The sequence below is a fragment of the Capsicum annuum genome, chromosome 11 (genome assembly GCF_002878395.1).
Source record: "Capsicum annuum cultivar UCD-10X-F1 chromosome 11, UCD10Xv1.1, whole genome shotgun sequence".
NCBI classification, from domain to species: Eukaryota; Viridiplantae; Streptophyta; class Magnoliopsida; order Solanales; family Solanaceae; genus Capsicum; species Capsicum annuum.
In genome coordinates this window covers 228,040,662-228,067,087 of record NC_061121.1, presented here as the reverse complement: position 1 = coordinate 228,067,087, position 26,426 = coordinate 228,040,662, and the positions used below count along the sequence as shown (strand labels likewise).

The window sequence follows — 26,426 nt, the reverse complement described above, 5'->3', positions numbered from 1 at the left end:
AGAAGGGTGACTTCTTAATTGCTCAGCCTGACATCTTAGCCACTGGTTTGCATATCAGCATGACTAGAGTTTTCCTCACTGTCAATGTTCTGCACCATGATTGATTTATCTTGAATCATCTTTTCAGTTTCTCTTTTCAAAGCACGACAATCTTTAATACTGTGATCCTGAACATCGGAATGATATGTACATCGTACATTAGGATCAAAACTTCTTGAATATGGGTCAGGAGTATACCCAAGGAGAGGAGTGATCATGCCCTGTTGTACCAATCTCTGGAATAAACTTGCATACGACTCTCCAATGGTTGTGAAGCTATCCCTCGGCTTCTGTCTCATTTCATTATTTGGGTTAAATTAAAAACCAGTCCTAGAAGGGCTTCGGTATGTACGTGGAGTTAGAGGATAACTCGGTAGAGTTGGCGCACGCCAGTGTGGGTAAGATGGGGGTTGAACATATGGTTGCATATTATACACTTGATATAGAGATTGGGGAATGGAATATAATGAATTTTGGGAAGGATTTTGTGGAACTTGGCCATAAACTTGGGTTTGAGCCCGTGGGTAATGATGGTATGGTCCTCTTGCCCGTGCCTGTTATCCAACTATAATAACAGATGCATCTTCCTCATTTTTCTTTCCTCCAACACTTCTCAAACCTTTTTGAATTGCTTGAGTAGTCGCTTTCAATGTTGCAAAACTCACAATGCGACCAGTCTTAATTTCATCCTCTATCATCTCCCCCATTTTGAGGACCTCAATAAATGGCTTGCCTAATGTAGGTAACAAATGTTGATAATATGCTTCATCTTGCGCTTGAATAAACACCTCCACTATCTTGCTTTCTTTCATTGGCGGTTTTACTCTAGCAGCTTGTTCGCGCCATCTGATCGCATACTCTCTGAAACTCTCCGTATTCTTCTTTTTTATACCAGTTAGGGATTTTTCGTCAGGTATCAACTCCACATTGTATTGAAATTGTTTCACAAATCCATTAGCTAGGTCATCCCAACTAATCCACTTATCAATGTCTTGGTCAACAAACTATTCTGAAGCTAGACCTGAAAGACTCTCACCGAAATAAGCCATGAGTAGTTCTTCCTTCCTCTAGCGCCCCTTAGCTGGTTGCAATAGCTTCTCAAATGTGCTACAGGATCACCATGTCCATCATACTTCTCAAACTTCGGCATTTAAAATCAAAAGGAAGATGTACACCTGGAAACATGCACAGATCTTTATATGAGATACTTTTGTACCCCCAAGTCCTTGCAAGTTTTTCATAGTCAGTTCTAAACTTCTCAATTTTTTGGCTATTTCCTCTTGTTCTTCTGTCATAACAGGCTTCTCAGTATTTGGAGGAAATTCAGGCAGTTGAGGGTAGTCGTAAGCACTAGTCGACTTAAATGTGGACTCGGGAGCGTAATGCTGATCACTAAAAATATTCAATACAGGGTCACTTGTAGAGTGAGGAATCACAACCGTTGGATTGACATTAAAAGTAGGAGCTTCAGACGGGAGTGGGGCTGCAAAAGCATGAATAGCAGCTGGAGCCGAGTATATGGTAGTCTTGGATTGGGGAGTGAGAAAATGAACCTTGGAAGTGGTTGGATATTGTTGCCCCGGAGTCGATCCTGATGCATGTTGTGGCATATCAACAAAAATGGGAAATTATGCATATGACATAGGAGGCAAGCTAGAAAGATATTCCATATTATCAGTGGGAACTGGAGGAGGCGGTAACCCATTAGCCCAAGCTCGATGCATTTCTATTATTTGCCGCCTTAATTTCTGAATCTCTTCATTATCTCTAACATTCTCATTACCCAAACTCCCTATCAGATTAGTGACAACTAACTAGGTATCCTTGTTGGCCATAACTTCCTCTGTTACTTGGAGCAATATGGAGGACCAGCCAAAATGCCACAAACCAACCACCTTAAACTAACTGGACAAGAGATAGCAAATGGTTAGAGTTCAACAGTTTTTCAAAACCTCTTTTTTTTCTTGAAAAGATCACCGAACCCAAGAACGGCGCCTACGTATCTCACTTCCAAAAGAGGAGAATCAGGTGTGCGTAGTTCGTGAAGTCTTGCCAAAATGGCCGATTAAACTCTTTTTCTTTCTTTTTTCTTTTTCTTGAAACTTTAAAAAAAGAAAAATAAAAATTTGTCAAAAGAAATGATGAAAATATTTTTGAATTCTTCGGCTTTAACATCCCTATACAAAATGAAACCTATGATTACCAAAGAAAATGTTTTTGGGTTTTTGATTTTGATTTCATATGAAAACGAAACTTGAACCTATTAAATGAAAAATCTTTTTTGTAGTTTTCTTTTAAAGACGTATATGAAACGCCTACTCTAAATGGAGAGTGAAGAAATATTTTTGAATTTTTCAAATAAGATTCCCGAACCAACAATAGGCTGCCTACGTATCTCACTCCCGAAAGAGGAGAATCAGGGGTGCGTAGTTCGTCCAGATTGGACAATTAATGATTAAATAATAGATGACACCCTGACTTGAGACACGACCAAAGACACAAGATGAACAACATAACAAAGTCTTTTTTTTTTTAGTTTTTAATTCGACACTTTACATAAAAAAAATGACACCAACAGCTATGAAAGAAAAAATCTTTTTGGTATTTTCGTTAAATGAAATGTACAAAACTTCTACCACCTTTTTTGAAATTTTTCTTTTATAAAAAGCCCCTAAAAAAAATCTTTTTGGAGTTTTCGAATTGTGAAAGCTTGCTAAAGGAAACAAAAGGAAAATCTTTTTGATTTTTTTTTCTTTTTTTTTGAATTTTTGAATCGTGGAAAACAAAAGCCATAAAGAACCTAAAAACTACGAAACTCTTCTTTGATTCACCTTTTCTCTTTTTTTTCTCTCTTTTTTTTCAAGCACACCTTACTTCTAACACATGCTTTCCCTGAATCAGTCCATCAAATGACCACATTACCCTCAAAGATGCAACATTTAGCACATGGGGATGCTTTAAAGGTGAGTCTCCTACAAAGAACCGTGTGGGCCCCTCTAGGTCTCAATATGATGCACATAAGAATGACCTAAAGGCTGACCTACGTTGTGGTTTACTAACAAGGCCGTTCGGGGGAGCATATGGTCGATAGTGGCTGCTTTGCTTTCCACCTACTCCATACATCCAACGGCTCCCCCCCCCCCCCTAAAATAAGGGTGACTCAACTAGAGTTCGTGCACACGACGTGCACTCCGGGACTTGTTGCAGAAAGAATTGATTCAGATTATGCAAATGATGCTAGATATAAAGCGGTAACACATAAAGAAAAAAAACTGTAAACAAAGAGCACAGAAATGCACAACAGTGATAACAATAACACAAACAATAATCACAAACAATGTTTATACACCCATAATGCCAAACAAAGCCGATACGACTCCAAAAAATAAGCCTGAATTCTGAAAAGTCCCCAATAGAGTCGCCAGAGCTGTCACACCTGAAAGGGTTTTATTATTAAGGTGACAAAAACAAAAAAAATTATTTTGAAAAAAAAGGATTATTTACATTACTTTTTCTTATTCGGAGTCATCACTTGGCATAATCCGGTGTGCCAAGTCACCTTTGGAAAATCCTTTTCGAAATGGTTTAACTCTAAAAACTGATCCACGAACAGAGATTCCGGCTAAGGAATTCTGTTGACCGAGGGGAAAGTGTTAGGCACCCCTCGATTCCGTGGTTCGACCACGGTCGCTTGGTGGAGCGTATCAGCTAATTTGACATTACAAATGTACAAACCACATAAACACACAAAACAAGCAAACAAACAAATCACACAAAATTCAAAACAAACCAAAATAATGTTCAGTCCAAATTATACAATTCAAAATAAAAAAGGTGCTGAAATATAAAACCTATTCTATTCTAAACTAATCCTAAACTAAACTCCACCCAACTTTTCGGGCCTTGATCACGAGCCTCCTTGGCGTACATGCTATTTCGGGGCATTCTCCGGATAAATCAATACAAATCCTTCGGGGTATTCCCCGGCCAAATGAGTACAATTTAAACTTTTCGTGCAATAAAGTAGAAAGTACCATTCACACACATATTCAAACACTCCAACAAATCGTTATTCCTAAATTTGCCTACCCGGCCTACGTTTGCCTACCAAGTTCAACGTATCACAATTCTATCATGTTCAACATTATCAATACATCAAAATTAATCAATAATCATTTTTCTCCATTTTTAATCCCCACCCTAATTCATTCTCAACCACGTGATTAACCCATTTTAATACACAATTCACCAATCGATAATAACGAAAATTCACCAATCATGCTTAGCACATCACACACCTAAATGTCACCAACAGTTCACATCAACAAACAAACCACGATATCGAATCACACGCAATCGCAATCACATAAGAATTAAATGAAAGAGAAGAAAGAATTGGACCTTAAATTTGAGCTTTCAAACTCAATGTTATTCGAATAAAGAGAGTCCGCACCCGAAAACCTGGAGCTGAACCTTAACACCAACAATTCAACTCAACAAATAATGACCCGTTCACCGTCACTTTTCACGCTGTTACTGTTCACCGGCGCCCTTTTTTTTTTTTTTTTTTTTGTTGTTGTTGTTATTCTTGTGAGGAAGATTATTTTGTGATTGTTGTTATTGTGGAGAAGATGATGATCAAAGAATGAGCCCTCCTTTTTCCCTCTTAGAATTTTTCTTTTATAATGGGCATGGATTTGTTATGATGTGGAAATTTTGGTAGGTCCCCAATATATTCTTCCTTTGTGGACAAGAAAAAGGAGGAGGGATCACATGGGTAGTTAGGGTGGTGATGGATGTGTCATTTTTAATAGGGAGGGGTTGTTAGAATAAGATAAAATTAGTTTGGAATTATTATTTATGTCTTTTTATGAAGGAGTTATCACACGGGTGAGGGCACACACTAAGACGAGGGTAAAATGATAAGAATGCTTTCGGGAAGGGACAAAATTATGTGTCTATAAGGTCATGTCTCATTCTAAACATCAAGTCCCACAATGTGGTCTTATAATACCAAAAAAAGACATTTTATTATATGACTTAATCGTATCTAATATTTGAGAATGACATTATTCTATTCTTTTGGCTACATAAACATACTTGACTAGATCAATTATCAATGGCGGATCCAGGACCTATGCATAGTGGGTGCTCGGGAGGTTGAAACACATGTATTGACATTCAAAGCTTTAAAATTTCACATTGAAACCAAAGCACCTAGCTATTTTTTATTTAATTTTTTGGATTTCGTGGGTGCCTTTATTCATCTTATGTCAATCTTTATACAATCTTTTATATAAGTATACCTATTATGTGTCAAGTTTAATGGGTGTCATAGCATCACCAATTTAAACCTGGATCCGCTCCTGTCAATTATTGGTCCAATAAAATATTCTTTTTTTAATAAAATAGATCCACATAAATAAATGTCTAATCAAGTATAAGGATTTGCTGGTTCCTGAACTAAAAAGCAATTTACTTTGTGTTGTTTTTTCATATTTTTTTCTTTTGCAAGCTTTGAGATTTTACATCAAATTGAATGAATTTCTGTGATGTAGCTTTCTTTTAAATTTCTACAGCAAGACTTGAGAAATATAACATATTTTCCACTCACTTACAATTTATTATCTTTGAAATTTCTAGAGCAAGAGTTATATTTCTCACTCACAATTCATTAACTTTGAAATTTCTACAGCAAGACTTGGGAAATATAACATATTTCTCACTCACAATACATTATTTTTGAAATTTCTATGGCAAAACTTGAGAAATATAACATATTTCTCACTCACAATTCATTATCTATCTTGGTTTAATAACGAGTTCAATTGAACTCATTTTTCTCAGATGCAAAACACAAATATATTATAAACTCTCACATTTCAGGCGTGAGATGGTTTGAATAGTTTAACATGTCCAATAAGAATTTGTAAAGGCGATTTCGTCTTTTATGGAACTGAGGCATAATCGTTGTCCTCATTAATGCAAATTTTCAACAAGAAATATGTTATGGGGTTTGGACTTAAGCAAATGTTTTCTCTTCCTTTTTTTTTTCACCAACAAATGTTTTGTTTTCACTTTTATTATACTCCTGTGTTTTTCGCCCATTTCCTTGACAATTAGGCCATTTATTGATCATTAAACACCGCACACATTTCGGCACCCATAAGACTCATTATTAGTCTATACCACTTGAACCTACGTAACAGTCCGCCCCTTCTTGATGATTATTGTAAAGAATATGTTTTGTTAATGAGTAGTAACATCAAAGAGACGTGGATTTGTTTGTTGTAGTTTTCACATGAAATTTCCACAGTAAGACTTACAAAGTCTTTCTACTCGTATTTCCTTTTCTTTTGGGACCAAAGAAATGTGTTTAATTATTCAAAGTTTAATTTGATTCGATAATTTAAAATTGGTTGAAGGAACTTTCAAATTAAGTTATTCAATGTTTAATTATCCATGTTCAGGCAATTATTGTTTACTTTTTGAGATAGATTTGCTCATATAAATGGACATGATGACCTCATTAGCCAAGCTATGAATATTAACAACAAAGCCTTTTAATTTTGAGGGTTTATGAGGTTATTCTACTTATTAATTTAAGGCGAAGACTCATTAACATGAAAATCTTTCTAATTCAACGCCTTATTTGACTAGCAAGATTTATACTGGTTTACTGCAATATAAAAAGTGTATCCTGAACCAATTTCATGCATCAACAATCAATTTCATCCACAATCATTTAGCAGTATATGATGATGGTTTCAAAAACATTGTCTTTACTTCAGGTTTTCACTCTCTTGTACCTCTTTACAATTTACTTTTGTGTCGACTGAGGAAGCTACTGCTCTCCTAAAATAGAAATCAACTTTCAAGAACCAGAATAATTCCTTATTGGCTTCATGGAAACCAAGTTCTGGTGCATGCAACAACTGGTATAGAGTTACATGCATTAATGGTAGGGTAAACAGGTTGAATATTACAGATGCTAGTGTCTTTGGTTCACTCTATGCTTTTTTGTTTTCATCTCTCCCTTTTCTTGAGTATCCTAATCTTAGCAGGAACAATTTGTCTGGCACCATCCCACCTGAGATTGGTAATCTCGCTAATCTTGTCTGCCTTACTTGCATATCAATCAACTTTCGGGAACAATCCCATCACAAATTAGAGCTGTCAATACGGGTTGGCCCAGCCTTTCTGGGCTAGCCCATACAGGCTTTGAGTTTGACGGGTCAGGTCGAGCTGACCCATTTAAATGACGGGTCAAAAAATACCAAGCCCACGTTATTACCCTGTGGGCTGCGGGCCTCACAGACCAGACCACTTTTAAAAAAATAATATTTTATAATTTAATTTTACACTGTTAATAAACATAAATATTTATCACACAATAAATTAACATAAATATTTATCACACAATAACACATAGTATTAATGTTTGCTAATCAAAAGGGAGCCAGAGCTCGAATTACCCAAAGTAGGAAGAAAACGAAGAGGTAGCACTACTCAATCGGAAACATCATGGCTGAAAGCCGATGGCGCGTTGAGGGAGATATATGAAGAGGAGGCGGCTAGCTGAACTAAGGAAATTAGGAAAGTGAAGAGTACAATGTACTCTTTATGTTTTAGTGGTAGATATTTAATTATTTTATTATTTACTAGATAGAAAAGTAGTAAACTTTTCGGTTTTCATTTCTTTGTTAATGGAACCGGTCAATAATCATCATTGGACTTGATTGTTTTTTAACTCTTTAATTATTTTTCAGTATTTTATTTTATTTTTAAACTATTTATTATTTGATTAACGGACCGACCCACGGACTAGCCCAACCCACATTCCTCAAGCCCTACGGGCCATGGGCTTATCCGAACCGGGCTAAAAAGCCTTGTTCTTAAATGAATTGCAAAAATTAAAGCCTACCCCATCAAATTACAGGTCGGGCCACTCCTTGGGCCATATGACGGTTCTACCCCAAGTCGGCTCACTAGTCAAGCTTCAGATCCTCCGCATATTTGATAACCATTTAAATGGTCCCATTCCAGAAGAAATAGGTAACCTAAGGTCTCCTACTACTATAGATTTGGGCATTAACTCCCTTCATGTTTCTATTCCTGCTTCATTAAGGAATTTGAACAACTTGTGCTATTTGTCCTATTTGTATCTTAATGAGAATCACCTTTCTGGCTCTATAGGTGACTTAACTGAGCTCAAACTTCTGGACCTTAACGAAAATCAACTCACAAACTCTGATTCGTAAGTACTTCAGATGAATCTTATCCGACACAGATTCCATTTGACAAAGACGAGAATATTATATGAATACACATAAAATAAAAGATGATCACATTAACAAATGAGGATTCAAATAGCACACATCGAGAAAAAAAAAACAAGCGAATATTTAGTCCCATCATGCATCGACTTTTAGATACCTCAACCCTCCATCCCCCAGATGAATATGGTAAAATAGGATCATATAGACCAACAATAACATAAAGGAAAACTGCATTTAAAAAACTACAATTTCTTAATATGGTTTACACACAGCAAAGTCAGAATTTTTTTCTACAAATTAGCTACTGGCAAAAATGAAATTACCCTACAATCAAAGCTACACCAACACTAAATTTCCATTTAAAAGGAGAACAGAGTCTATGGGAGTGATCCACACATCTAGGCAAATTGTAATAGTAGTAGTAATAATAATAATAATAATAATAATAATAATAATAATAATAATAAAGACAATCGATAGCACAAGATATCCCACATTCATGCAGAATCAGAGAAAGGTCACACTTCAGGAGCTACACCTAAATTGGCTCGGACCTGCAATAAAATAACCTGTCATTCACAAGCATAAGATAAGACCAGCTCATACTCAATAACTACAGTATTTTCATACTTGAGACAATTTTTCACATATGTCCATCCTAGTAAAATGCTTCAAATTTACTGGTTCGATGGCACCAACAACAGACCATACTAATACACCATGAACAGAAGTTAGGAGGAGCAACATTTGCCTATTCCTATGCCAAAGCAAGAAGCTATCAACAACTATGAGGTCCCTATGCTAAAACCAAAAGAAAGTGAGCCCAATTCAGATGAGATTTGACACACTATCTAGTCTAGCCAGATACTGAGACAGGTTCTTTAACAGGTTACTGCACATTAGAGACGCCTGCATCCCTATTTGCGTTCTTTCGCCGCAGCTTCGACACAGATGTGAAGACAGCATCCCATTCTTGTCTTCGGCCTTCGGGAACCATGTTGCCATGAACAAAAGGTGCCCAAGTATCTGCAGAACTATCCGTCTGAACCCAGCACACGCTCTGTGGCGGATTCGTCGAATCAAAGTAAAAAGAAGTAGTTTTCTTTTTTTCTTTCTTCGAGCTGCTCTTCTTCTGTTTCTTGCTACTGGGGGTCTCAGATGGCTGCAAAAGAAATAGTACCATCAAAAAACACAAGAAGATGTATGTTTCTTAGTAGCAAAGGGAAGACTTGTACAGATATAGAGGTGATAGGTTATAATGTTTTGATTCACTCACTGTAGCATCAGCACCAGTGGGCTTCTTGCGCTTGCCACCCGTTTCCAGGAAATAAAGCACCTCAGTCTTTGACCGGAATTTAGTCCCAGAGACCGGTTCATAATAGTACTGCAGAATCCAGGATACAAACAATTAGACACAATGCCTAATGATATACAACTCGGCTTATATATAAACGACTTCAATTAAACAATAAGAATGCAAATTGAAAGAGCATGACATAGTAATATTTTCAACTAAACCAACTCAATAATGCTCAAACACCTGCAACTGGAAGGGAAAAAAAGGATACACAACAATCCCCCACATAAAATAAAGTGTAACAACAAAACAGGCAGGGACACAAATCACAGGAGAACAGAAGAAAAGAGTGGAAGTGAAAGAGCAAAAGAGTCTCTGTCCACCACAATCAACCTAAGAAGCTATTAAGGCTATAGGTACAAACAATTATTTCCCTGATGGCAAGCAACATTATACAACATCAAAAGTAGGAATGCTTTTTCTTTTGGGAATAACGGCAGTACAACTTGGCAGCTTGTCAAATGTTCCTCTGGATACTTGCCTCCTCTCACTAGTGTAGGTATTGGATAACTTTGCCCATTAGGAGAGATGAACAATTACACACTTTACTTTTATTGCCTCGTATACTTCCAGAAAGCGTCTGTGACTGCCTTGAATAAACACATCTCTTTTTTCAATATATACATACACATACATACATACATACATACATACATATATATATATAAGCAAATTATCATCCTTTCTTGTTTCTCGAGCACATCAGCTCATCATAGTGAGCTTTTGTACTAATCTACCTCAATTTCCTTCTCACTACTTCAAAAGGAAAAGGGCCAAAATTGCCCCTCTACTATTCGACGAGAACTTTTGCCCTCTGTTAGAAGCATATGAGTTTTAAGCCATCGCCATGACACAAAAGTGGGCCATTTATTCCCTTAATGTACTAACAGCCGTTGATCCCTAATAAAGCTGGTCCAAACCTACTGGTTCACGATTCAAACCCAATTAAACCTAAAGGCACAAGTACCATTTTGGAGCTATAGGAAGGATTTTCTTACATCTAACAGATTAAACAAATGAGAAGGTTGTTAAAAGAATAAAAAAATCAACCAAATAATACGATCATAATTCGTGTTAATAGTTGTGATTACGATTATGAAGACAAATATTTGCTTATATAAGACACATTATGATTTACTCGCCTAAAACAAAAGGAGGATCAGACTAGATAGGCTATAATAAAGGAGTTCAATAGGTCTATCGATTAGAGTGTAAAACAGGAAATGACCCCAAAAACTTATATGTCGTTTTCTACATACACTGACCCCATACGCTAGAAAAGAAAGAGAGAGTGTTAATCCACATAGAGGAATTCACAAAGGAAGCAAAAGAATCATTCCAATACTTGCTCACCTACTGGAAGGAAGTCACTAAGGCAAAATATGTAGAGGAAGAAACGGGATGACCAAAAAGGTGACTACGCCATATGGGGTCAATGTATGGAGATCCATCAGATCTTTGTGGCCTGAGTTTTAAGGCCAATACAATGATCAAAGTGGGGAATGGAGAGAAAACAGAATTCCGGAAGGATGTTTGGCATGAATTAGGTAGGCTAGATATTTAGTTTCCTGATATATACCTCTCTAGTATCCCACTCAATAGAAGTCCATAGCAGAAATCAAGGGTCAAACTTAACTTTAGAAGACGAATGACTGGGAGATTCAGAGGGTAGCATCTTTCTTCAACACCATTGACCAATTTAATGGACTAGAGGGGGGTCAAGACATTCTGTGGTGGAAAAGGCAATCAGAAGGGCAGTTTTAAGGTGAGTAGTGCATACACCAGGTTGAACATCCCAACCAACCACAAAGTCACTGGTCATGGAAAGGAATTTGGAAGTTAACAATCCCACTCAAGTTGGCTTGTTTTGTCCGGTTGCTAGCCAAAGAAGCTATATTGACTCAAGACAACTTAATGAGAAGGGGGATGCCATTATGTTCTAGATGTTTCTTTTGTGGGCAAGCAGCTAAGACAGTTAATCATCTTTTTTACACTGAAAGGTCACTGGCCAACTATGGAGGTTATTCCTGAATCTTAAGGGGTCGTTTGGTTGGAAATCAAGTTAAACCTGGATTAGCTATCCCGGGATTAGTTATCGCACCCTCAAGGAGGGATAACAAATACACTACAATCCCGGAATAACTAATTCTGAATGAGTTATCCCATGCATTTTGTCACAACCAAACATAGGATAAGCTCCTCCTCTAAATTAATCCCGGGATTAGTTATCCTTATCCCTCTTACCAAACGCCCCCTAAGGATATATCATGGACCATGCCTGCCAAGATCACAAAAGCAATCCAGAGTTGGGAGGAAGCAGGGAAGCAGTCAAAGAACAGAGAAAGGTGGAGAATTGTCCCTGCTAGAATATGGTAGGCAATATGGAAGGAGAGGAACTCTATGGTTTTTGATAGCATAGAGAATAGTATGCAAAAAGTTAAACTAAATTGTCTTATGCTACTATGGTTTTGGAGTAATCAGATATACTCGAAGGATACTATCTCCATAATTGATGTACTAAACTAAATTTAGGAAGAGATAGTAGGATTTGAAGTACATGTTGTAAATATTGACCAGTACAGTTTTCAGTACTGCTTTTGAGGAATTTACAACGTTACCAGTTTCAACAACAAAAAAAAAACTGTTCTCATCACCACAATCACAGTCAGTTAATCAAAGTTCAAAAATTCTTGAAACTTTGAAAGAAATATTTTATTCCAGCTTCAACAGAAAATGCTAACAATCTCACTGAAGCAAAGTTTTACAGTTCAGTGTCAAAGGGAAGAAACTACTAATTTTATTATACAATTCAGAAACAAATTCAAATGCTGAAACGAAAACTAGAGAGAAAAAATAACCACATTTTAAGAGCATTTTTGCTATAAAATAAAACAACCAACAACAACATACCCCGTGTAATCCTATAGGTGGGTCTGGGGAGGGTAGAAATAAGTTGTGCAAACTCTTCACTATCGATGTTGCACCCGTATCAAATTCTCCAAACTACACTACTTTCGGAGAATCCAACACGCACTTGTTGACATTTTTGAAGAGTCGAAGCAACATAAGGTAAAATGTATGCAGACCATATCCCTACCTCCTGAAAGTGAGAGACCCTTAGCACAAGTAACACATATCAAAGCAGTTAAAAAAGTACAAACATATCTCGGACACCCGGTGCAAGTCAAAAAAAAAAAGTACAAACATAAAATAAAGAAGTAAAACAGACATAGGATATAACAGAAAAATGGGTTATGCAGACTCTTCACTTTTGAGACTACACCCGTGTCAGATTCTCAAAAAACACGCTACTTTTGGAAAATCTGGCGCGCACCTATAGAGTCCAAGCAACATAAGATGAAATGTACGCATACCTTATCTCTATATCCTGAGAAGTAGCGAGACTGTTCCCGAAAGACCCTCGGCTCAAGTAACACATATCAAAGCAATTAAAAAAAGTACAAACATTAGTATAAGCTCTAGATTTTTATTTTTTTTTAAACTGGTAACTTTTATAAACCCTAGAATTCTTTTGTTAAATTAGCACAAAGTAATCAACAATTATATGTATATAGAGTTTAAAAGACGAAAATTTACTCTATCAACAGTTCCAACAATAGCACCATTGGTATGAACTTCCATTTCAAATTTCCAATTCCGGCAACCAACTCGGCCTTTCTATATTCACCTAAACCAATCTAGTCACCTTATGCACAGCCGTAACAATCCCATTGTCTGAACCTCCATCTTACTCTTCGACTGTACTGGCACCGGAGTAGTTAGATCGGCCTCCTTTCCTTCTTCTAAAATGTTGTCGGCTTTGTTCGATGTGGTGGTTTAAACCCTAGCATTCATCTTGGTGCCAATGTAGGCGGTATACCATTGTTTCCACCGGTAACAGTTATCGGCGAGATGGACATCACTTTGACTAAGTGATGAGTTTTGCACTACTTTAGGAAAAAAAATGAAATATGTTTCTAGAGTAAAAGGAATGTTATATACTATATATATAGTCTAAGAAAAAGATTTTACTTTAAAGTACAAACAAAGATATATAGTGCCAGTTCAATTTGACTCTTTCAACGCTTCTTTCGATGATTGACCCCACCGTCGGTAACGGTTACCGGCGAGATGGATGTGGCGGCGGCGACAAGGTCAGTCATCGAAAGAAGCATTGAAAGAGTCAAACTGAACTGACACTATATATTTTTGTTTGTACTTCAAAGTAAAATCTTTTCCTTAAACTGTATACATATATATATAACATACAATTCCATTTTAACTCTAGAGACGTATTTCATTTTTTTCCTAAAGTGGTACAGAACTCATTACATAGTCAAAGTGATGTGGCACCGTATAATTGGATAAAAGAAATTTAACTCTTTTATGATTATTCTATAAATGAAAAAGGAACAAATATACCCTCGAATTATGATAAATGGTACGTATATACCCTCTGTCATACTTTGTGTACACATATGCCCTTACCGTTAATAAAATAGTACAGATATACCCCTCAAAATAACGGTAGGAGCATATACCAGTTATCATAGTTCGGGGGTATATTTGTCCCTTTACCATTTTAATTTTTTTTATCTCAGATGATTAACCCAAACCTATTACCCAACCCAATAAACCCGCTACCCGACCGGATTCTAACTAAAATCCAAGAGACGCCTATCTAACAAACGTGTTTTCCCATCCCTATAACGATATACACACAATACAATAACACTCACGACTATAATTTTCAAAAAAAAAAAATTAACCCAAAAACCCAAAAACAATATCAAATGTAATGAACCCTGCACATTTCAATTTTCGGCGAAATTCCTTCAGAAAAACACTATCCACCACCAGTTAACACCACATAGCCACTGTCTCCGTCGAACCGAAAACACCCCACCGGCAAACCATCGCCACACCCCTAGCTCCGTCCACCTATGGCATAATCTCCACTCCCTCTAACCAGTAAACACCAACTAGTATCAGCGACTAATCACTGCAATATGATTGGGGTTCATGTTTAAGTGAAAAACAGAGCGAGTATCGGGTGGAACAAAAAATAGAGGTCGGATCGAGTTGGTTTGAAACGGTTCAATGAGTTTATTGGGTCGGATAATGGATTCGTGTTAATTTTGGGATAAAAAAATTAAAATAAAAAAGAGACAAATATACCCCTGAACTATGATAAATGATACGTATATACCTGACATATGTATACTCAAAGTATGACGGAGGGTATATACCTACCATTAATCATAGTTCGGGGATATATTTGTCCTTTTTTTGTTCTATAAATAAGTTACAAATATTTATGTGATTATAAATTAGTATATCAAATAAAAAAACAAATTTATTTCTAAATAAGAAGTTATGACCGTCATTTGAAACTAAAGAAATATAAAAAAAAAAAATGTTCTCTCCCTGTTTAAATTTGTTTGGCCAATTTTGATTTGACATGATGCTTAGAAAAGTAAATAAGAGTTTTGAATCCTTTGTCTTTTATTAAAGATAAGACAAAATGTACCAAGATGCTCATTAATCTTGTGGTATTGAATAGATATGTGGAAAGTTGAAATTCAAAAATTGCTAAAAGATTGAAAGAGACATTCTTTTGAAATGGACTAAAAAGGAAAGAGGGTCAAACGTGTTGTTATCTACCGTTTATAAGTAGTTAATAAACTTGTGGAGAGGCTAACTAACAATTTTATATAAAATGATCAGAAAATGCCTAACCCTCTTGACCTCTGATCTTTGGCTTGCTATAAAGTAAACACCAGAGCATGAAAAAGATTATGGTAGGATTTGAAAAACTAAGAAGAGAGTTCTTGCCATTGGAGTTGGGACAAGCGGCAAGAGAAAAAATCAGTAACCTTTAAATAACCGTTTTCCAATGAAAGATGTAAATGACAAATCTTATAACAATTTATGGTATCTTAACATTTTTCAGTTGATAAAGACATTTATACTTTTGTCACGTTCCAGCCGCCGTTTCAACATTTATCCTCGTACTGTATCTATCATCTACATTCTAATATTTGTTTTGTTATCCTCCGTACCATATGAAGTCAAACTAAATTTGCAAAAGGAAGTAATAATTTAATACAAGCCATTCAATCTCTCTACACTACCACATTAATAAAGACATTCAGCAACCTCAAGTTCACACTTTTCTGCACGAAATCATGTAATAAATGTGAATTAGAAAGGCAAAAGAAATTACTCAGTTCAATGCATATGCACACAAACCAACTGTTTCTACTTGCCCTATCCACTTGAGAAAACAAGCATTCTTTTCAAAGAAAGTATCGTCTCCTGATTTTGATTATATATAAAATGAAAACTACAATTTGAGCCGAGGATCTACCGGAGACAACCTCTCTACCTTCAAAACGTAGGGGTAAGGTAAGGCTGCATACCCATCACCCTCCCCAAGACCCCATTTATGGGATTACACTAGAGTTGCTGTTGCTGTTGTTGTTATGAAATCTACAATTTCATCATAAGGTCCTCTAAACCTAAAATCCTACTAACATAACATGTTGCACTTGTCCAGAAGTAGCTTTTCCTTTTCTCATGTAAATCATCTACGCTAGAAGAGGAAGAGAGATAGTTAATCCACAGAGAGGAGATCGCAAAGGAAGCAAAAGCGTCATTCTGATACCTTTCTCCCTTATCTCCTTCAATGGGAAAACTATTCTCGTCACCACAGTTACAGTCAGTTAATCAAAGTTCAAACATTTTTGAAACTTTGTGGGGATTATTTTAATCCAGCTTCAACAGAAAATGCTACCAATCCTGCTGAAGCAAAGATCAACAGTTCATTGGCAAAAGGAAGAAACTAATAATTTCATTATGCGACAACCTTGTAAAATAACAAGTTTATTGTTTGTTCATAATCAAAACACAACAGTCTCTACTTCGATTGAACACTGCAAACAAAAAATTTCTTCATGCTCTAGTTTTTGAAACAAATTCCAATTCAAACTCCAATGCCTAAAAGTAAAAACTAGAGAGGAAAAAAATAACCACAGTTTCAGATGCATTTGCTATAACACACAACTATTAACAACAACAAACCCCGTGTAATCCTACAGTTGAGGTTTGGGGAGGGCAGAAACAAGTTGCGCACACTCTTCACTTTCGACGCCGTGTACTCATGCCGCGGTGTCGGATTCTCCATAGATACACTCCCTCCATTTCAATTTGTTTGACCTACTTTCCTTCTTAATCCATTTAAAAAAAGAATGAGCCTTTATCTTTTTAGCAACTTTTTTATTTCAACTTTCCACATGACACATTTAAGGCCACAAAGTTTAAGAGCATTTCAATACATTTAACATACTTCTAATTTAATACCACAAGATTCAAAAACATACTTCTAATTTAATACCACAAGATTCAAAAACATTCTTTTACTTTCTAAACTCCATGTCAAGTCTAAGCAAACAAACTGAAACATAGGAAGTACTAAATTTGGAACGCACACCTCTTAGACATTTTTAAAGAGTCTAAGCAATCTAAGGTAAAATGTATGCAGACATTTTTGGAAAGATGCTCAGCTCCATTAACACATACACCCTAGATTATATGTATATATATAAGTTTACAGACGAAAATTTTACCCTGTCAACGGTGCCAGCAGTAGCGCCATTGGTACGGACTTTGGTCTCAAATCTCCAATCATCCGGCAACCAGCTCGGCCTTTCTACATTCACTTCAACCGATCTACCCGGCTTACGCACAGGCGTAACCGTTTCAGCCGCCGACTCATTCGGCTGCGCCGCCATCTTACTCCCCTCCTCCGCCGTCTCCGCCTCCGCCGTCTCCGCCTCCGCCGGCGCCGGATTAGTTAGATCGGCCTCCTTTCCTTCATCAGGCACATCGCCGCCGGTGCCTTTGTTCGGCGTGTTGGTTTCAACCCTAGAATTCTCCTCAGCGTCTATGTAGGTGCCGGACTGCAAAAGTGGATCCGGCGGTATACCGTCGTCGCCGCCGGTAACGGTTACCGTCGGAACAGCAGCAGCGGCGGCGGCGTCAGTCATGGAGTCAAATAGAGAGAAAATAGTCAAATTGAAAAATGGGATATAGACTGACAGTATCCTTTGTTGTTTGTACTTAGCAAAGTAAAATAACATCTCCTTTTCAAACTATATATGCAGCGTCCCTTTTTGTTATAACTACAGTGTTAGAGCTAGTTTTGGTGTACCTCAATTAAATACTAGAAGTACATATGTTACCTCTTACTAGCAATAAATATCACATAATACAAAACTATCTGTTATTATTTTAGAAAACATCTTTTTATTATGATTGTGCTGTTCGATCAATTTTTACATACCTTAATTAAATACACGAGATACCTATCACCTCATACTAGTAATTAGGGGTGAGCATAAATACCAAAAAGATAAAATATCGAATCGAACCAAATTATTTTGGGTTTTCGGTTTCGATTTTTTGGTTCGGTTTTGTTTTTTAAAAAAAAAAAAATTCAATATTTCGGTTTGGATTTTGATTTTTAAATTGACATAATTCAATTTTTTGGTTTAGATCAAAATTTTTAATATATTTTCTTTAATTAATTAATTAAATAATATATATATATAATATATTAAAACTGTGAAAACCTTTAAAAAAGTGATTCGAACTTTTTACCCTTCATTAAAATACTCTTCTTTAGATAAAATCGTCTTTTTACTATTTTTTTCAAATTATAATTATACATAAATAATATATTTTTAGAAAAATAATAAACCACTATTATTAAAAGAATCCTAACTATACTACCGTATTTTTGGCAAATAAGAGTACTCTAACTATACTACCTTATTTTTGGCAAATAACTACAACCGTGGAAGTAAAAAAAAAAATGCTTTATTAGGCTCCATTTATTTTTTTACGATTCAGACGTCTGAATCTGAATGCACATCTGAATGATTAAGATGTTATCTCTAGATCTGAAAACTGAATGATTAAGATTGTTTGTTTTTCAACATCTGAATGTGTAAAAAAAATTATTTGTATACATAATAAAATAAAAAATACAATTCAAATAAAAAATTAATTATATATTAAAAAAGTATGTAATTTAATACAACAAAATTATTAGTATTTGATTGAGAAAAAATATTTATGTTTGTTAGTGATAGTGGAGATGGCTTGTAATGGTGGTTGCGGTGACAATGATTAATGTTGGTGATTAATAATGTTGGTGGTGATAATTGTGATGGTTGGTATTGTAGTGACTGTTATGATGGTAGCGATTGATGGTTGTGGTGGCTGTTATGATGTGACGTTGTTTGATGTTAGTAGTTTAAGGTGTTGATTGTGTTGGCTGCAACATGAATGCATGATGATTGACGATGTGTTGGTGCTAGTCGGAGATGTTATTTGTTGTGATAATGGAGAAGGTTGTTAGTAGAGATAAATTATAGCGATGGTACTGGTTGAAGTAGTGGTAGAGGTGGCGTTACTAGTGACAATAGTGGTGGCAGCCAAAGAATGTGTAGAGGTTGTGATGTATTAGTGATAGTTAGTGGTGGTGCTAGTTGTGATAGATGAGTTGGTTTATAGTAGGGATTTGCCGGTAGTGGTTGCTGATTGTGGTGTTGTTGACGGTAGTGATGGCGGTGAATATAATTAGAATAAAGGAGGTAGTAGATGTGGTAGCGGTCGACAATTGTGGATGGTAGCGGTATTTTTTATCGATGGTGGTTGTGATGGTGGAGGTGGTTGGTGGTGGTGGGTGGTGGTTGACAATGGTGATAGTGGTTAGTGGTGGTGACTGCTGATTATGAATAGAGTAGTGAATATTATCCAACACCAGAATATCCCTTCAGACCTATTAAGACTTGGTTCTAGATCTGAATGATTAAGACCTATTCAGACCTATTCAGAGTTAAAACCTTAATAAAAAACAAATGCACTTAATGGTCTAAAGTATTAACCATTCAGATTCAGACCTCCATTAAGCGCAAACAATTGAGGTTAGTCTATAGATTATACATCTTAGCCTGTTTGAAATAGAATTCAACATATATATATATACCAAAACAACAAATATGCCCTATTTTCTAAGAAAAAAACGTCTAGAAATTTGTCAATTTGTTTAAAATTAGAATTCAACCTATATATATATACATTCTTCTACTTCTACTATATTTTCTTATTTTGTTTTCATTCAAATCGTACTTTAGGGTCAAAATTTTCGCTCATACAAAAATTATTTTCATTAAAGATCTGAGCTTTGTGATTATTTTGTTGTTTATGGTCGTAGATGAATATCGGTTGGCTTTGAAAAATTCTTTATGTAAAGGTTAGGTTTAATTGTATTGTTTTGAATCTTTGAGGAATTTTGTTAGGTAAAAGTTAAGTTTGATTGTATGTTTTAATATCTCTATTTAGCGTACTTTTTTGTGGTAGTTTACAGGCCGTAGCTGAATGTCGGCTTTGAGGAATTTTTATGTGTAAATGTTACATTTAGTTCTATTGTTGTAAATGTTAGATTTAATTTTATTGTTTTGATTACATTTTTATCGTATTGTTTTGTTGTATTTTACTTGTGGTAATAAAAGTTCGTAGATTTTGAAGAATTTTTTAAGGTAAAGGTTAGGTTTAGTTGTATGATTTTGATAATTAAAGTAAGGTACATGCGCGAGGCGCGTACACCTAAACTAGTATATATATATGTGTGTGTGTGTGTGTGTAAGATATTGATATCTAACACTAAGGGGTCGTTTAGTTTGAAAACAAATTATACCGGGATTAGTTATGATGGGATAAGTTATACTGGAATTATTTTTTATTATGTGTTTGGTTGGTTGTATTCAAAGTAATATGCATGGTATATTACCCAAATACCCTCCATCTTATTTAACTTTTTATATATATATTTCTTTTTAAGCTTTAAATATTCATTCTTAATTTTTTTTTTATTTTTTAGAGAAATTAAAATATATAAATAAACATAATTTATATATTTTACAACGGTAAACTGTTCAAAATTTATTTATTTATGAATATATTAGACATTAATTAAAAATATTTTATGTGTGTGTGAGAATATATTATGTTATACATTATGTTATATATAATTAAACATAATTAAACATAATATATTATAATTAAATATATTAACATAATATATATAAAATTAAACATAATTAAAGTATATATATATTCATAATATTATACGTTATATATTACGTAATATATTATATTCATAATTAATGAATATATTATACGTTAATTAAACATAATTTATGAATATATAATTTATATATATTTATGAATATATTATATGTTATTCATAATATATATTTATGTTCATAATATATATTATACGTTCCAAACATAATTATTATACAGTTTATCAGTTTACGTTAATTAATATTATATATATTTAATTTATTTATGAATATATTATACGTTAATTAAACATAATTTATTATTTATGAATATATATATATATATATATATATATATATATATATATATATAATATACATATGTGTTGTGAGAATATACTGGGTATGTTGTTGTTGTTGTGTGTGTGTGAGAGAGAAATGAAAATAATAGAGTTTGAGGGTATTTTTGTCCTTTCATACATTTATCTCAAGGATAAATTATGATGGGATTGTTATCCCACCAATTGAGTGGATAACTTATCCCGGGACTATTTATTAGTCCCGAAATAAGTTATCTTGAATATTGTCAACCAAACATGAAATAGAAAATTTTATCTTGAGATTATTTGCTTCAACACCTCAAACCAAACGACCCCTAATAGTCTATTAATACAACCCAAAGCCCATTCCAGTTTCCAAGACCATTAGCCCTACAGCCCAAATCCAAAATCAAAATAGTTAATACGCAAACAAAATAACCATTTCGCCTTCACTCTTCAGTGTCTATGGATACTTTTTTGAGAAGCAGGCTCATTTGTCAAAGAATTCTTATGTCAAAAAATCACTAATAATAGTATGGTACATGAAGAAAGCACCAGTAATATAATATAATTTATTCTTATAATGATTTCTTGTTGTTGTAGTTCTGTTGGTGTTTATTTTTCTTGAAATATAATGTTTACACTTTACATTTTACAGTTTCAGAGAGCTTATAGTGTGCTTCTTTTTTGTACAAGTGGTTAAAATTAAAAAATAGTCCTACTCGTAAATATAGTTTAGCCCATTAAACAAACCCAAAATCAAAAAAACGAAATTATTAAACAAAATAAAATCGAACCGAACTAATTCGGTTCGATTTTCGGTGCGCCTAATTTCATAGTACAAAACTACCTATTTCTATGCTAGAAACATTTTTTGTTAGGATCATCGCGTCGAGGTCAGCTTTGACATACCTCAATTAAATATACGAGATATATGTCACCTCCCACTAGCCACAAGTATCGGATAATACAAAACTACTTATTTTTATTCTAGAAACATATTTGAGTTTGTTTCTAAAGAAGTACAAAAATCATTACGTAATCAAAGTGATGTGGCACCATACTACAATTGGTGGTGTCAATTTTCACAAATCATCTTTGTTAACACACAAGCAACATTTTATGCAATTTCGCACTTCTGTCAGCTACTAACGGCTTTGCAATTATCAGAACCTCCATCCCTTTGTTTTCTAGGTAAATTTTCAATATCATTTTCGCAACATAAATTATAATTTGTTTATGGAATTCCAAGAGTTGTCTTTTCATACTCGATTTCTGATTCTAAATTATATATATAACATCCCTTTTATTCTAGAAATATTTTATTGTTATAACAGTGGTGTTTGAATCAGCCTTTGCATGCCTCAACTAATTATATGAGATACCCGTCATCTCTCACCAGTAACAAGTATCGTATAGTACAAAACTATCTATTTTTAGTCTAGAAATATATTTCATTTTTTATGATTATTCTATAAATAAGTTATAAATATTTATGTTATTATAAATTAACATATAAAATATAAAATAAATTTATTTCTAAATTAAAAAATACTTATGTGATTATAAATTAGTATATCTAAGTGCATAAAATAAATTTATTTCTAAATAAAAAAATATGTCGTTATTTGAAATTAAATAAATATAAAAAGAAATGTTGTTTCTCTGTTTTAATTTGTGGGGTCTATTTTGATTTGACATAAAGCTTAGAAAAGTAAATATAAGACTTTTGAATCGCCTAGTCTTAGCTTAAAGATATAATAAATGTACTAAAATATTCATTAATCGTATTATATTAAATAGATTATGTGAAAAGTTGAATCCAAGAATGGCTAAAAAAAAAAAAAAAAAAAAAGTGATTCTTTTGCAATGGATTAAAAAGGAATGTGTGTCAAACAAATTGATAATATTTCAAAAATAGATTTTCATCTTTTTTCACTTGTGACTCTTAACATATCAGTAAAAGATAATTTTTAATCATATTTGATCCTAGTATTAATTATAATTCTCCAAGTCATTTTTCATTTTTAACATATCAAAAAAAAAATGTTTTGACATATTTGATCCTAACATTAATTATTATTCTTTAAAAAGAAAATACCCTATTTCACCCTTGAACTATACGTAAAACGGCTGAGACACACCTCAACTTAAAGGGGGTCTTATTACCCCCTAAACTAATTAAAAGTATAATTTTGACACCCTTAGTGCCTACGTGGCACATACGTGTGTCTACGTGGACCCTTCAGTGTATTGTGCCACGTATGTGTCTCGTAGGCACTAAGGGTGTCTGATACGGGAATAATCACGGATATGGACTTATGAGAGTGCGTGTTGGACCCGAGCCTTGGCATGTGCAATTGAAGTATAAAAGAGGCCCAAAATGCACCTAAATCAGCCTATAAATTACACTAGATGAGTGCCCACTCTTTGAAGTGCCTTTTGGTCATTTTAACTTATATTTTGTAATAGCTATAAAAGGAACATTGTAGGGTTTTAGACTTAGTTTATGAATAAAATTGTAAGTCTTACAAAACAAAGAAACACAAGTCCTCTTTCCTTGAGGCACCCAAAACCGAAATTAAGGCTTAAACAAGTGTAGAATCACTTGTGTTTGCATTTGCTTGGAAACTTTGATGCTTAGGAGGTATTAAGGGTCCAAGAGTTACCATTATTGGATTCTTAATATTATACCTTCATGTGGTCTATCTATCTATCCTTTTTCTTTTGTAATCTTGTATCCGTTTTGTATCTTGTATTGTGAAGCCGTTTTTGTTGTTGTTGTTTTTCTCATTATTGTTTCATCTTGTGTTGTTAACTTAGTTTGTTATTGGCTGCAAAAGGTGTCAAACACCTAGTTATACTGTCCTTCTTGTATTTCATTCTTGAATTCGAGAGTGGTCTTCAAAAGGGTCCTCAATTATTTGAATTAGTGGACTGTTTTTGGAGTGTGTTTGGACTGTTTTGAGCTAATTCCTTGTGTTCCTTGGTTTTATTGTATCACTTGGTATCAAAGCATGGCTTGATCTTATTCCTACAAGATCAATCTTGGGCTTGCTTGTTAGAAAATTTTAAAAAAAATTATTGAAAAGCTGAAAATTTCAGAAAAATTGCAATCTGTCCATTGTTGTTGTCTTGGCCGAAATTGTGTTCTTGTGGTGTTCTTGGTCAAAATTTGTTCTTTAGTCTAGGTCTAGGAGTATTTTACTTGTCTTGTGTGTTTGTAGTGTTAGTTTTGTTCCTCACTAACACTTTGAGTCGATCCAAACTTGAGCTTGAATTGTTAATATTGTTGTTGTGAACAAAGTGTGGCCGATTGGATGTTGTTGTTGTTCTAACTTTGACCGAGTTGAAGGCCTTGTGTTGTGGTGGTGTTGTAGATCTTGAAAGGTGGTTGTTGTATTTTTGTTGCTCATCACACCCTTCACCTTTTGTAAAATCAAAAACACAACACAAAGGGGATGTAGTCGGTTGTTGTTGCTATCCTTGTGGTCTTAGCCGTGAGATTGTTGACCTTGTTTTGGTGGACTTGTTGTTCTTGGGAGATTGTTGTTGGTTGTTATTGTTGTGGTTGTTGTGTTCTTGAAGTTCTTCACCATATTCATCACTTTGTTAATATTAAAGTGATCTTAGATCTTAAAAAGGTGAAAGACAAGGTGTAGTAATTGTTAAATCTTGAAAGACCCTCAACCACCAAAAGACTTTACATTACATCTCCACCACTTTTTCATAAAACAAGGTTCCATGTTTTAAGGAAAAGTACAAGTCTAGTCAAAGATTTTTGAGTCTTGAAATTTGAATTCCAAAGACTAGTTTGTATTTCCCTTCATCGAACAATTTTCACCAAAGTTAAAAAATTATAGAATTGATCAAGACTTCCAAATTTGGAAAATAAAATTGTTGAGAACCGAGGCCAATCATGGACTGCCATATCACCAATTACTGTTCACCGATAAATTTTAAGCTCAAATTTTGATCTTTTAGTTTCATTTTGTGTCTTTAGTTTCGTTTGTTGATTCTCATACTAACTTACAAGCTAGTGACCAATTACTAGATTGTGAGTTAGTTCGAAACCATATTTTTTTTAATGTGTGTGTTTACGTTCCTTTGTGTGTTTCATTCTTTTGAGTCATTGTACATACTTGATTCACTTCTCAACAACTCTCGGAGTACAAGCAAGCTTACAACACTTGTGAGATTGAGTGTGAGGGATCCTAGAGACAAGAAATAAAAGAGAGAGTGGGGATGTTTATGTACAACTAATGTGTTTTCTATTTTGTAGGTAACTCCTTTGCCATAATGGACACCATTTTGGTCCACCTTGATGCTATTGCCCGAGAAATAGCTAAGGTGAATGCGGGTCTTGACAAATTGGGCTCGGATATGTCTACTATACTTGAGAGGTTAGATCGAGTGGAGAGTCGAAGGAACTCTCATGTTTATACTCCCATAGCTTTACCTCAAACGATCAATGCTCTACGACCACCACTAAATGACACAGACATAAGCCAAGCCACCTAAATGAGTCACTTCCCCCTCAATTCGATCAAGTCCAACAAGAGGGACTTAGAAGCTAATTTTCTCCCAGCTAAGCTCCACAATCGAAGCCTCCTCTTACCAAATCATTCCTCTCAATCGAAACTCCACTTCACCAAAATCGATATATCCATGTAGAGGAGTATGGTAGAAAGGAACATGAAGGATATAGAGACTACTACAATACTTGTATGATGGTAGGAGACTTGTTTCGGATGAGATTGAAGACAAGGCTCAAGATGGAGAGGAAGCCGAGGTTCAAAATGAAGATGTTGGCCGAGACTTGTTGTTATTGAGCCCTCGGATTCTTCATGATTTTGTGGACTGTTTTGACTTATTTTTGTGACTTGTTTGCGGATTGTTTTGAGTAGGTTTCCTTTGAAGTGACCAATTGAATGAGGTAAAGCCATGAATTTATGGACAAATTCCTCTCAAGATGGAGAGGATGATACGGGAATAATCACAGATATGGACTTAGGAGAGTGCGTGTTGGACCCGAGCCTTGGCATGTGCAATTGAAGTGTAAAAGAGGCTCAAAATACACCCAAATCAGCCTATAAATTACACTAGATGGGTGCCCACTCTTTGAAGGGCCTTTTGATCATTTTAACTTATATTTTGTAATAGCTATAAAAGAAACATTTTAGGGTTTTAGACTTAGTTTATGAATGAAATTGTAAGTCTTACAAGACAAAGAAACACAAGTTCTCTTTCCTTGAGGTACCCAAAGCAGAAATTAGGGCTTAGACAAGTGTAGAATCAC

General features: G+C 34.7%; 1 protein-coding gene across 1 annotated transcript; it reads right to left on the bottom strand.

Moving 5' to 3' along the window:
- Nucleotides 1-8,921: 8,921 nt before the first annotated feature.
- On the bottom strand, nucleotides 8,922-17,880 carry LOC107847321 (methyl-CpG-binding domain-containing protein 5). Its single transcript, XM_016691511.2, has 3 exons — nucleotides 17,304-17,880; nucleotides 9,595-9,702; nucleotides 8,922-9,480 (listed from the first exon to the last, which is right to left on the bottom strand). The coding sequence occupies exons 1-3, from the start codon at nucleotides 17,814-17,816 to the stop codon at nucleotides 9,208-9,210; spliced, it is 894 nt and encodes a 297-aa protein (XP_016546997.2). The 5' UTR covers nucleotides 17,817-17,880; the 3' UTR covers nucleotides 8,922-9,207.
- Nucleotides 17,881-26,426: the final 8,546 nt, after the last annotated feature.